The sequence below is a fragment of the Mya arenaria genome, chromosome 10 (genome assembly GCF_026914265.1).
Source record: "Mya arenaria isolate MELC-2E11 chromosome 10, ASM2691426v1".
Classification (NCBI taxonomy): Eukaryota; Metazoa; Mollusca; class Bivalvia; order Myida; family Myidae; genus Mya; species Mya arenaria.
In genome coordinates, this window is record NC_069131.1 from 8139182 (window position 1) to 8153586 (window position 14405).

A 14405-nucleotide genomic window follows, 5' to 3' on the forward strand; every position below is an offset into this window, starting at 1 on the left:
TTTAAACACGCTTGCTTAGACAACGACTTATTTCTTAATATATTTTCAGATAGATTATTCAGTTGATTTGGATATAAGGATGAATAGCTCAATTCAATCACTTATAGGTATATTCATTATCTTGATAAAAGCCGATTCCTGCGTCTCTACGTCGAGTGAGTATATTGCTATATTTTGCTTCTTACTTTCTACTTCAAACATTTTGAAAAAAAACTTAAGCAATGCATAGATAGTGTTTATATTTAAGTTCTTGAGATGATATGTTTTGTGATCTGTATGTTGTAATTTAGTCGCTACGTATAATTTTTATAATATCATTTCATACAGTATACTCATTAAACATGTTAAAGTACGACTAATACAATTAATATTCGTTGATCATATGTCACCAGAGCATGTTTTGTTGTGTTGTGATGTGTTTTCGTTTGTAAATATAAATCTCCTATGTTCAATGAAATTTTCATGTTAGATATATTTCTATATATCTATATATATATATATATATATATATATATATATATATATATATATATATATATATATATATATATATATATATATAGTACCAACCAAAAATATTCAACACGACACCCGTTTTGTATTTCCATGAACCTTGAAAGTGTTCTCTAATTCCGTATTGACTGTAACATAATAATAATGTAACAAACAACCAACAAGCCTACATATGATCCAAAACGTCGTATCTGTCAAAAAACAATTTGATAATGACGCTGTATTGCGAAAATGTCTACATTATGAACTACATGTATTTTCATATTCTCTTCAGGTTGTTTTGCAAACTGCGCATCATGTTCAAATTCAAACGAATGCGCATCTTGTGACTCGGGATACTACTTATCGTCAGCTGGTGAATGTAGAGCGTGCACGTACGTAGGAACGAACTGTGTTACTTGCAGTGATGAAACGCATTGTAACGAATGTAGGCCAGGTTTCTGGGGCACTACTTGTGAATCTTTTTGTTTTGACGGTTGTAACACAGAAACGTGTAACTCGTTTGATGGAGCATGTACATGTAAACAAGGTTTTTATGGACATACATGCAAATTTAAGTGTTCGGAAAAATGCGTAACAGACACATGTGGGACTAATGGTGAATGTGAGTGCAAAGACGGGTTTTATGGAGATCAGTGTAATGGAAACTGTTTTTCTGATTGTGAGAAATGCTCCTATGGCACATCTTGTTCTATGTGCCCCACTGGAAGATACGGAGAACTGTGTGGGTTGCAGTGTGAATGCGATGGGAGATGCGATATTCTCACAGGTGATTGTACAATTGAAACGTGTCCTGATACGTGTGCATCATGTAGGGAAAGTGTTCAATGCAACGGGTGCACTGTCGGTTGGTATGGTGCACGATGTAACAACACTTGCTCAGCTAATTGTAAAGGGGGTTGTGAGCAATATTCCGGACATTGCAATGAATGCTTTACCGGCTACTTCGGAACACAATGTGATACTCGATGCATTCACTGTCGTAACGGAGACTGCACTCGAAAGGGGGAGTGTATTTCGTGTCATAATGGCAACTATGGGCAACTGTGTAATAAGACATGTTCTGAGGACTGTCTTGGCAATACTTGCAACCAAATAGATGGGGCATGTCAGCTGCCGGATCAGTGCCCTGGTAATTGTGTCAGATGTACGGACAACGTTACCTGCACTGGGTGCAAAGAACTAACAGTTCATGGACCGTTTTGTAATATTACTTGCAGTAATAACTGTAAAGTTGGGAAATGTTCTCAAGAAAACGGTTATTGTACAAATGGATGTATCCCTAATCATTATGGTTCAATGTGTGATAGCATCTGCTCAGAGTACTGTGTGAATACGACAGCAGAATCTAAATGTGACTTGTTTGGAAAGTGTTTAAGTGGGTGTCTTAATGGTTTCATAGGCGATACATGTTTGCTAGGTACGTTGAATACTTCATTTTGATATTTGTTAATAATTATAAAGTAAAAAATGCATGTTTTCGAAAATTCCGTTGGATCATTTGGCTTTTGTAAGCAAACAAAATTGTTTAAAGTGTCCATTGAATCGGAAATTGTTTCTTTTAAAATTCTTTCAGTGAAAGGGACAGACAATATGTTGGCAGCTGCTATTGTTGGAGCAGTCGTAGGGATGTTGGTGTTGGTTGTGGTCATAGTCCTGATTGTTGTCCTGAAAAGGAGGTTAGTTATCCAACGATATTTCATTATTTAAAAAAGAAACATACTTGCTGGAATGAAAATGGAAAAATATGATTTATTTTAGGTCAATTATTAACAAAAATAGATACAAAATACTGCTTCACGTAGACATTATCAACAATTGCTTATTCACAATTTCTCTGTTTTTGTTGTTGTTGTTGTTGTTTCGTTGTTATTTACTGCATTTGTATTTAGAAGAAAAAGCAAACCCTATGAAGATCGAAGTGAAGAAATTGATAATGAATACCACTCAATTGAGCCTTTTCACGGAGGTAAAATTATATTTTCTTTACATTTCAAAACGGTACTCAAAAAGTATTACCATTGTTGTTTAAAGTATTAATATAGTCTGTAATTAAAACAGGTTTAAGAAAAACCAGTGCCATTTTTAAGAGAAAAGTAATAAATCATCATGTTTTCTCATGTTCAGAATAAAATGAATGATTATACGGGACGTGTTGTAAAACAAAAAGTTCTTTGCATTGTACAAAAAGGTCAAGGCCAGTATAAGATGATATAAATACCCCCAAAACACGAAAAAAAATTGTTTTACGTATAAGTTATCAGCAAACAATACTCTTTTTTATATGAAATCAAAATATGATCGCTTAACTAGGCAACATATGTTTACATTATCACCAATGGCTGAACAAATTGACATCGGATACCTGAATTTATTTAATAATGAATATCCCAAATTAAAGACGTACTTGCAATCCGTATGTCCCAATGTATGTTTTGTGATACCAATTTACCAGGGAAGCAAGGTTCCACGAACATATCAACCACACGTTTAGAAGAAACTTCGAACGTTAGCTACAGCCATGTTTCGGACAGAATAATACTCGGTGGTGGCTTAGAAACAGCAACAGACGATGATGATCTAGAAATTGGTTAGTTTGAAACATATTTTGCATACTGATAATAAAGGTAATAATTAGGTATGTATAGATACGACTGTTAAATTTATGTAATAATATTTTAGAACAGGTTTGCAATTATCATGTTATCTTCGCCTTTCACAGTTTCTATGTCGTTGGATGTAGCGAATTCGTCGTTTAATTTCATCCCAGATTTATGTAAACTACTAAGGTATGAAGACCTGCATGTTTAAACATGCTCATGTGAACGTTTTGCCTTTGATTTATGCATATGACAGTTTCACTGTTCGTGTAATAATGCACATGTACAAGTTCATTGCCCGTGTAATAATGCACATATGACAGTGCCATTGCCAGTGTAATAATGAACCTGTGTCAGTTTTATTGCCCGTGTAATGATGTACCTGTGACATTTTCATTTCCCGTGTAATTATGCACATGTGACAGTTGCATTGCCATTGTAATCATGCACATGTGACAGTTTCATTGCCTGTGCTATTATGCACATCTGACAGTTACATTGCCCGTGTAATTTTGCACATGTGACAGTTTCATTGCCCGTTTTATTGCGCACCTGTGACATAATTTATTGCCCGTGTAATTATGCACTTGTGACAGTTTCATTGCCCGTGTAATTGTGCACATGTGACAGTTTCATTGCCCGTGTAATGGTGCATATGTGACCGTTTCATTGCCAGTGTTCTTATGCACATGTGACAATTTCATTGCCATGCAGTTATGCAGAATGACAGTTTCATTACCCGTGTAATTATGCACATATGACAGTTTCGTTGCCCGTGTAATTATGCACATGTGGCTGTTTCATTGCCTGTGTTATTGCACACCTGTGACATATTTATTGCCCGTGTAATTATGCACTTGTGACAGTTTCATTGCCCGTGTAATTGTGCACATGTGACAGTTTCATTGCCCGTGTAATTATGCACATGTGACAGTTTCATTGCCCGTGTGATAATGCAGATGTGACAGTTTCATTGCCCGTGTAATTGTGCACATGTGACAGTTTCATTGCCGGTTTAATTATGCATATGTGACAGTTTCCTTGCCCGTTTAATTATGCACCTGTGACAGTTTCCATTGCCCGTGTTATTGTGCACATGTGACAGTTTCATTGCCGGTTTAATTATGCATATGTGACAGTTTCCTTGCCCGTTTAATTATGCACCTGTGACAGTTTCCATTGCCCGTGTAATTGTGCACATGTGACAGTTTCATTGCCGGTTTAATTATGCATATGTGACAGTTTCCTTGCCCGTTTAATTATGCACCTGTGACAGTTTCCATTGCCCGTGTTATTGTGCACATGTGCCAATTCCATTGCCCGTGTTATTATGCACCTGTGACAGTTTCATTGCCCGTGTAATAATGCACATTTGACAGTTGTGTTGCCTGTGTTATTATGCACACATGATAGTTTCTTTGCCTGTGTAATTGTGCACATGTGACAGTATCATTGCCCGTGTAATTATGCACATTTAACAGTTTCATTTCCAGTGTAATTATGCACATGTGACAGTTTCATTGCCAGTGTGAGTATACATATGTGACAGTTTCAATGCCCTTGTAATTGTGCACACGTGACAGTTTCATTGCCGGTTTAATTATGCACATGTGACAGTTTCCTTGCCTGTTTAATTATGCACCTGTGACAGTTTCCATGCCCGTGTAATTATGCACAAATGACAGTTTTATTGCCCGTGTTATTGTTCACATGTTACAAATTTGTTGCCCGTTTAATAATGTACATGAAACAGTTTCATTAGTGCTCATATTAAAGTGCATTTGCGACAGTTTCATTGCTTGAGCAATACTGCAAATGTTACAGTCCCATTGCCCGAGCGAATATGCACAGGTGGCAGTTTCATGGCCCGAATAGTTATGCACCTACAGCAATTGTATTGTCTATGTAGGTATGCACCCAGAACATGTTAATTTTTAATTTGTGCATGCACCTGTGACAGTTTAAATGAACCGGACAATACCACATTGTAATATAACCCCCCATCAATGCACAATAGATTTCGACGAAGAGAGTAGGTCCCAGAAAAGGAAACTGACCAAGAAAGTTGAGGAGAACGTTTACTACATTGGCATACACGATATAGAGCAACGGAAAGTGAAAGTGAATGAACTGGCGGTTTTTGTGGCTGGAAAGACTTTGGATTACTATGAGGAGGAATTCGATGTATTTATCAGTTTACTACATATCATTACAAAATATAAAGCATTAAAAGTACATTATATTTTTGTTTGTTTATTTCTTCAAATATGTTAATAAGTAAAACAAATTTAAATGACTATAAATGCTGACAATCAATTCTAATAATTTTCACTATGAAACGGATTTCGTTGACTTATAAATGCCATTTATTTTCTTCAGAAATTCTCTGACGGCCTCAAAAGGAGCTGCGACGCTGCCAAATTACCTCAAAACAAGGCAAAAAACAGATACAAGGGATTATATGCATGTAACAATACTATTGCAGTTAATTTAGTTAAGGAATAGAAGTACACCGATCAATGGGCAGTAATCACTAATTAACATTAATTATATATTTGTTCATTTAAACATGCAGTTTTGGTTATTATTGAATAAATATCAAGAGTAGTTGCTATTTGAGGTTTGTATGTATATATTAATAGGATGCAAATTTTGTTTTCAGATGATGCAACAAGGGTGAAAGTGACTGGTTTTGATACTGATTACATCAATGCTAACTACATCGATGTATGTACACTTTAATTCGAATAAGGATCAAATGCTTGTTTACTATAACATTTGTATTGTGAAGTAGTGGTGAACTTCAATTGAAATAAATCACAAACATATTGAGTACGGTTAAAATAATTTTGACATTTACTGTGAAAATCTATTTGCAGGGTTTCAATGAGAGAAATGCGTACATTGCTTCGCTTGGTAAGAGTATACACTGTACATACATGGTTTAGAAATTCACGTGTCAATGACACCTTCATTTTTTAGGTTTTAGCCTCCAGGAATTAATTTTACTTGAACATTACAAATCAGTTACCTGTATACTATTTCTAAGAATGAGACGGACTACTTTATAACACTCTTTCTTTAAAGAGATATACATCGGGAATGCACCAGTGATATTCATGCATAAATGAAAGATACAACATACAGAAGACAATTGCTACCGTTTCTATGGTGTTTTGTATTCCCAGGTCCAATGTCAAAACAGATGAGAGACTTTGGCATGTTCTGGAATATGATTTGGCAACAGAAGGTGGAGAAGATCGTCATGGTTACCAACCTGATGGAGGATGGGGTATAATGACAATGATTGTCCAAAATAAACCCCGCGGATATATGAACACGTATAAAAAATGGAAAACCTTAATTAAAACATTCATTCTAGTACACCAGTTTTCGAAAAATATAAATATATTGAAAAAGGTTTCATTCACGGAATTCTTTTCGATTATTTGAATGCCATTTTAATGTATAACATAGTTGCAATATTACCATTGGAATGACCACACTCGACCAACAAGTATGCGTTAGTCAAATTCAATTATCGCAATCGCTATGGCGTTCGGGTTATAAAACTATCACACAATCACACACGTCAGCACAACAACATTTAAAATAGATTCTTTCATTGGTATCTAAGTCCTTTTTATATCATCAGAAGGAGAAATGCGAGAAGTACTGGCCCAATGTTGGGACCACTTTAAACTACAGCGGAGTGAAGGTCACCTGTCAAAGCGAGGATGAGTATGCAGAGTTTACGAGAAGATTGATGCTCCTAAAAGATGTAAGCGAATTTCAATGTTGTTGTAATATAAAATTAATATGACACACAGAATCTTTGTTCATTTTAATAACAATGTCAATGCGTACCTGTATCAAATATAGTTTTAACACGTACCTTTAAGGAAATATAATAATCTTTTTGCCACGACTGCATTTAAAATAAAAAAAAAACAGTTCAATGCATATAGTTTTTTTTCTTGATAAAATATTGTTCCTTCTTTACGTACTTGAATCTTAACAACTATTATCATATGCATTAACATAAATCAGTAAGTCAGATGTATGTACTTTTAAATTCAAACACTTGACGCTACAAACATTCACCATAAATTGGGAAAATTAGGCAAAATACCCGGAAGATTAAATAGTACTCTAAACGAAATGTAAACCGTCTGTATTGCTGATGATTATTCTCACTTCACGCTTCATGAATAAGCACAAAAGAATACAAAACTATTGCCATTGTATGAAAGAATATTCATTACCTTCTCTTTGCAAGCATTACTATAGAAAGCATTAAATATGTTCGTTTAAAGTCCTTTGCTCAAGTACATGAACCACTGATATCAATATAAATATTACAAGCAAAGGTAACACAATTTGTTGATTGATCTTATTAGATTTTGGTACTTTAATTTCGCCAAAAACCCTAAATGTCAGTACCTTTCCATAACAACATACTTCAGTACCGTCTATCTCTTAAAGGAAAATGTTTAAAAGCAATGACCTCAGTATCTTAGGAAACTTTTTTTAAATACATAGATTATTTATGAAATTCGCCTTCTTCCAGATTGCATTTTCTTTGGCGCGTAAAAGATTTAAGCCATTGTGCACTTTAATTCTTTTCTATATTAACCGGTATGCTTAGACGACCAATTTAAAGCTTAACACCCCAAATCGTATTCATCAAATCAATCAATGATTAGGATATGTTTACTAGATTAAACCTGTGAAAGTCTCAACCTTTCAACTAAATAGTTTGACAACGCTTCAATGAAATATAGGCAAAATACACGGAAGTTTATACAGTAAGCAAAACTAAACTTAAAGCGCTCGTGAATGCTAATGTTTATTTTGACTTCACGCTACCGGAATAAACACAAAAGATTTCCGCAGCGATAGACACTGTTTTGAAGAATGCTTTTAACCTCCTACGTTAAGTTGAGAGTGAAGCGATAAATTGTTTTTTTTCCATTTACGTATCATATTACATGTTTATATTGATGCATCCAATGATTCTGCTTATTAATATTAATATCATTATAAACATTACAAGGAAAGATAACCCGGTTTTACTCGTTATAAGCTTTCTTATGAGTTGCTGTTTAAAAACTTACACAATTGATACGAACTTATTTAATAATAATCATGTTGTTGAAAGGTAGAAAGTAGTGAACTAGTTAAAGCATTAAATAAATAATACATTACACAACACCATCCCACATACACGTTTTCTTTGTAGAAGAATCAAGGCTGTCAAAAACGAAGTTGAATTATATGTTTCTGTGTGGAGTACACTTAAATGTAAAGATTGTTAAAATTAAATTCCTTAATGAAGTGTTTATAAAAAAGAGTCAGGACTGTATGGCTTCAACAAAAGAATAACATTAACAATGATCAATTGTTTGAGGTATATACAATTTATAATTATGTACCAATCTTGAAAATCTCATTTAAAACAGATTCATGGCGTTACGCTATCGTTGCACAACGTAATGCAATGAAAATCAGCGTTAAGCGAACGCCGCGAGCTTATTAACCGGAAAACATTTGATTGTTACATACGTAAGCAATAATTAAACTACTTTCAATTTTAATTACACCGCCTTTGAGCCATTTCAAGAATATAGGCAATATATATATATATATATATATATATATATATATATATCAGAGAGAGAGAGAGAGAGAGAGAGAGAGAGAGAGAGAGAGAGAGAGAGACATACATACAGACAGACATACAGAGAGAGGGCGCAAGGGAGGAGAGGGGGAGGGATCCGTAAAATATCATGTCAATATGGAGTCCACAGAAAGCAAGTTATTTCACAAACAGGAATATATGACCTGATTCAACGTACAACACGCTAGTATGTTTAATTAATATTCGGGGCATAGTCCATCAGCTGGAATACATAACAATAACTATTTCAGGGCGAATCTGAGAGGCAGCTGCACCACCATCACTTCACAGCCTGGCCTGATAGGGGAATCCCAGAGGACGTCACAGCGCTGATTGAGTTCCGACATAGAGTGATCCATTCTCCTGCCCATCTCGGAGGTCCAACGCTGGTTCATTGCAGGTGTAGATTATTTATCGTTATTTTATAAACGTTTGCACCTGTTATAAAAGTACTATTTGAGAGCAATATGGAGCATTTCAAGCAAATAGAATTGTTCATATTTTGTACCAGTTCGTGCCAATGAGGAATTCGAGTCAAGCTTGTTTGAATTAACGGGGTTCGAATGTTTTTGCAAGTGCGAGATGTTTTTATTGCATATTCAAGAGCCCTTGCCATGTTATAAACGCCAAAGATCAGAGTGTCACGGTGCTGATTAAGTTTAGAAAGATGGTTCTCATTATTGATTGCCCCTGTACATGTTTATGTCCGAACGCTGCATATAAGCAAATTGACTATTCTTTTAATTAATATGTCCTTCAAGGAATGTTTTACAACACTGGTAAGGCTTTATTGGATCATTTCAAAGAAAAACACAGAACAAACTAGGGAAACTGAAATCGCTCTCAAGTGCAAGAGCATTAGGTCAGACAGATATCACAAATACTGTGTACTTTTAGTACTGTGATTTTCTTTGTACGTGTTGAAACAGGATCAGCAATAAACACATCTGAAGCTATGTTGTGTCTCACTCAAAAAGCTCATGTAAAGGCTAGTGGTAAAGGAGTCCTACTCTCATTCAAGAGGGCCACTTTTCGATCGCAACCAGAACCTTTACTTGGCCGTTAAGCTATGACACAGATGACACAGTATTGGTTTCCGAACTGACTCGTGAGTGATTAATATCAGCTTTCAGCACTCTTTATAATGGAGTTGAAAATACATCTGTATAAATTATGTAATAGCGCATAGCCTATTAGTTGCGATCGATAAATGTCATATATGGGTGTTCCTTTTAGTGCGGGAATCGGTCGAACAGGGACATATATTGCGTTAGATATTCTAACAAAGGAAGGTAATTCGAACAAGGCCGTTGAGATTCCAGGATGCATCATCAATATGAGACAGAACAGACCAAACATGGTCCAGACAGCGGTAAGTTAACGTTTGAATCCGTGAGTCATAAAGAACGTAACGTGAGTGACAAAGTAATAGAGAAGTGGAGAAATATAGGAAGGTACAGGAAATATCGATAAAACTGTATATTTTTTTTTTACTTTATATCGTGCTTTAGAAAGTGCATTCTTATTTTTGTACCTCAGTTATGCACGTCTTTAAGATATGCTTCTTGTACAATAGCTAGAAATATACTGTCTCAGCTGGAAATATACAGTCTCTCTTTGCAGCCTCAATGGCTTATCAGTTGTATAGTTTATCTTGCAATTTTGTTTGTCTACGTTTGCATGTCATATTTGAATTACACACTGTTTATGCTTGATTTCTGATAGGTCATTCCATAGAACAAATAAACACGGAAATGAATCATGAGTATATCAGTGTTTATTTCCTGATTTCAGGAACAGTACGAGTTTCTACACCTTGCACTGGTTCACACCCTGACATTTGACTGTGAGCAGATACCAGGAAAACAGTTTCATGACTACATGATCGAGACCAGCAAGGGAAATCTTATCAGGCAGTTTAAGGTAACGGAATGTGATATTTGCTCAAAATGTATGCTTATCAATGTTTACTTGGTATATAAAGTGTATTTATCCATATAAAAACAGTCAAAAGAAAGTAATTCCCCCATCGATTAGGCTCAAATTAATAATTATATTCAAATGTATTAGTAATATGTTTCTTTGAAACAAATGTAAATGCATATATGCTGAGAACGCAAATGAAATGGCAGTGTAAAGTATTTCTCCTTTGTAGAAAATAACGGACACTCCACACGTTCACACTGACGACGGAATCCTTGCTATAGAACGAAACAAGTCTGAGAAAGGAAAGAACAGAAGTGGAGCAGATATTCCAGGTAGACGTTTGTAAAGAATATCGCGTACCCATTTCCCACTTTACGAAACACCCAACATATATCAACAAGCCATACGTAACGCTTCAGCTCTGCTGACCTAATAACATGACCAGTATAACTGCGCGATGTAAAAATGACATTCGGTAATGAAATACTGCGCTAGTAAAATGTAAAATTATGGTAACCAAAAAGGTATATAATAAAATGGTTATTACTTTCAGGCGATGAATACCGCCCTCGACTTTATCTGGGAATAAGACATGGAGATTCAGACTATGTCAACGCTGTCTTTGTTCATGTAAGGGTATACTGTGAAATCAATAATATATATACATATTATGATGTAACATTTTCAAAGAACATAATCAAGTTTAAAAAGGCTTTTATTTAACATTTTCTCTCTTAACGGTAGTTTCTCATATATCTCATATATATATCTCAACATATACTGCCAGTTTAATCTGCTAAATATTTACGTTATGAGAACCTTCGTTTGAAAATCCTTTTCTGATTGCTTAGATCAGTGCATTCATACCGTTACCTTAAATTGCAGTAATATGTTCGTATATCGTGTTCGACCTCGTCGTACATTCATACCGTTACATTTAACTGCAGTAATATGTTCGTATATCGTGTTCGTCCATCGTCGTTCATTTAATTTGTTTTGCAGGCGTTTCAGGCGAAACGGAAATACATCATCGCCCAGTCTCCGATGTCAAATACTATTCAGGATTTCCTTACTTTGGCATACCAAGAACATTGCTCCTGCATTGTCAGCTTTGAGCAAAGCGACGGAAAAAAGTACGATTAAGATGATCAATAAATTCGTGTCATTTTGTCAAAAGTCTGTAATGAGTCGACACGACGAAATAACATGATATGCACAGTTTTCTTTTACTGCTCTTTTATTCCAAGACGGAAAAACATGATAAATTTCTCCTATTGTAGAAGATATATAAGTCTTAATCAAATCCATATTAATGGAATTTTATTAAAAACGAACTTAACATTATTTCCACCAGGATATAGGTGAATATTATCCAGCGGACAATCAAGAACTCAAGAAAGGTCAACTGTCTATTTCATGTGGGAGGGATAAAGTCAAGAACGAGTACAGTATCCAGAAATGGCTAACTATTGAGTTCAAGGGAAGCACACAGGTTAGTTTAATATCAATCTTATACATGTAACTGGATTTACATCATTTGAAAGAAGATGATTTTTTTTTTAAAACAAGAAGGTATATTCGACGTTAAAATGTATAGGGATGACATCAAGAACAAAGCTTAAATTTGAAACTTGCATTGCTTTCATTGAACAGTATAATTTCTTTTATTGATTTCGTTTAAGTTTTAAACCAGGGGATTTCTATGACATTAATGGAAATATACGTTTATATGAGTGTAGCTTAAAATTTTGTTACAGAGTAAAGGTGGCAAAAGCACATTGCGACACTTTGAGTTTACAGACTGGAACCAGACTGGAAATGTTCCACGCAGCCCTGCTTACTATGTTGCATTTCTGAGAGATGTCAAAATGGCATCGTCCAATGGGCCTGTGCTTGTCCACTGCAGGTAGTACAAATTCAAGCTTTGTAACCCATGCATTGTCGTTGGAATTCATTCCCAAGCTTATTTTTACATATCTCGATTGCGGGTCTTTGGACCAAATATGGTTTCATTGGGACAACATATGGTTTCATTTGAACTTATATTCACTTTAATCAATCTAATATGCTATATTTTTCAGGGATGGGGGTAGTAGGAGCGGGCTGTTCTGTGTAATGGCATTCCTCTTTGAGAAGATGGAAGTAGAGCACGAGGTCAATGTGGTTAACGCCGTAAGGAAGGTCAAGGCCAGGAGACCCAACGCCGTACCCACTCAGGTTCGCTTGGCATTTTAATAGGATTAGATTTTAAAATCGCATATACATGTGTATGTGCTTAATACAATTGCACATTATACCAGTATTCCAAATAAATAAATCCAGTATATGTACATTTCTTTGGCATACACGCAAAATTTGTATGTGTTAAACAGGATAAAATAGTGTTTACTCTTACAGAACGTAACGATGATAACCCCATACCTTCAAGTCATGTACGATATAACATATTCGACCTAATATCCATTAGATAAAATGCAGAGAACGGTGACTCGTAACAGTGTATCGCGTGTAACATAAGTGTTTTGATGTTTTTTTATTTGTAGGCACAGTTCGACTTCTGCCATGATGGTCTTCTGGAGTTCGTCCGTTTGTTTAAAACATACTCCAATTAGGCGGAGCTGTAAAATGTGCCTTTGAAAACAATACTTAACTATCTTGACTGCTTATTCTGTCATCACTTTGATGCTTATTTTTGTTTGATATAAATTGCATACCATTATGTAAAGTACGGGAACGTTCAAGTTTAGCAGTTTCCACGATAACAATTTAAACCAAGTTCATACAGCCAACACAATAACTTTATGGCTTTACTAGAATTTACAATTCCAACATTAAGTTCGGCCCCCACTTATACCTGAACTTAAATGATTTTTATTAACCCTGGACAAATGGGGACAGCTGAAATGGTTTATACTCAAACAATACTTCTGTGAACATACCTTCTGCATATCTAATTATATATACACGTATATAAGCTTCTACTATGTTGAACTTATGTAAAATCAAACAAATTGCTTCGTTTGTATAACATATGAACGTTTCGTATTTGAATTTTGTTTAGCTGTAGTTATGCTTCTACCAGTACAGCTTTATCTGTTACTTCGTTCACAAATGAGTTATATTCATAAACACGCTCCTGCATGCATCAGCCTTATGCTAATTCTATAAAACTAATCGTGTTGTCTTAATGTGTTACTTAATACAATGTTTAAGAACTTCTGCAACATGTTGATGGGTTTATTCGTAAATTAGAACATGATAAACTGTGTATATATTGAAGATTTGTGATACTTTTCTATCGTCGTTCACAACTACCCAGGACGTGCACACTTTCCGCACATGGGAATAATAATACGTAATGTTAAATCTGAATGTCTACAAACTGCTGCTTTGTTTCGACTTTTTCTATAAATGACATATGGCTTTGTGGTAAAAATGCTTTGAATGAGTGTTGTACTAAATAAAAAGCTGAATATATGTTGTTATATTTTTAATACATTTACATGCAGACTCTTGTGATATTGATTGTATGAAATCTCAAAGAAGTTATACAATGAGAGAGTTCAACCGACCAACATAATAAATTCCTGTATATTGTAAGTATACAACAGACGAAATGGATAGGTTGTAAGTCGGCTCCAAACGTAAACAATTTAAACACTTTCATCAGAAATAATAAAATGATA

At 35.0% G+C, this 14405-nt stretch overlaps 1 protein-coding gene across 1 annotated transcript; it reads left to right on the forward strand.

Annotated features, from left to right (window-relative positions):
- On the forward strand, window positions 1–14196 carry LOC128204283 (receptor-type tyrosine-protein phosphatase kappa-like). The gene is made up of 21 exons (XM_052905693.1): window positions 1–155; window positions 788–1933; window positions 2090–2192; window positions 2406–2482; window positions 2969–3103; window positions 5131–5297; window positions 5493–5580; window positions 5776–5840; window positions 5993–6029; window positions 6302–6405; window positions 6769–6894; window positions 9045–9193; window positions 10030–10165; window positions 10588–10716; window positions 10949–11051; window positions 11273–11349; window positions 11722–11850; window positions 12074–12211; window positions 12477–12625; window positions 12801–12936; window positions 13263–14196. The coding sequence occupies exons 1-21, from the start codon at window positions 80–82 to the stop codon at window positions 13329–13331; spliced, it is 3339 nt and encodes a 1112-aa protein (XP_052761653.1). The 5' UTR covers window positions 1–79; the 3' UTR covers window positions 13332–14196.
- Window positions 14197–14405: the final 209 nt, after the last annotated feature.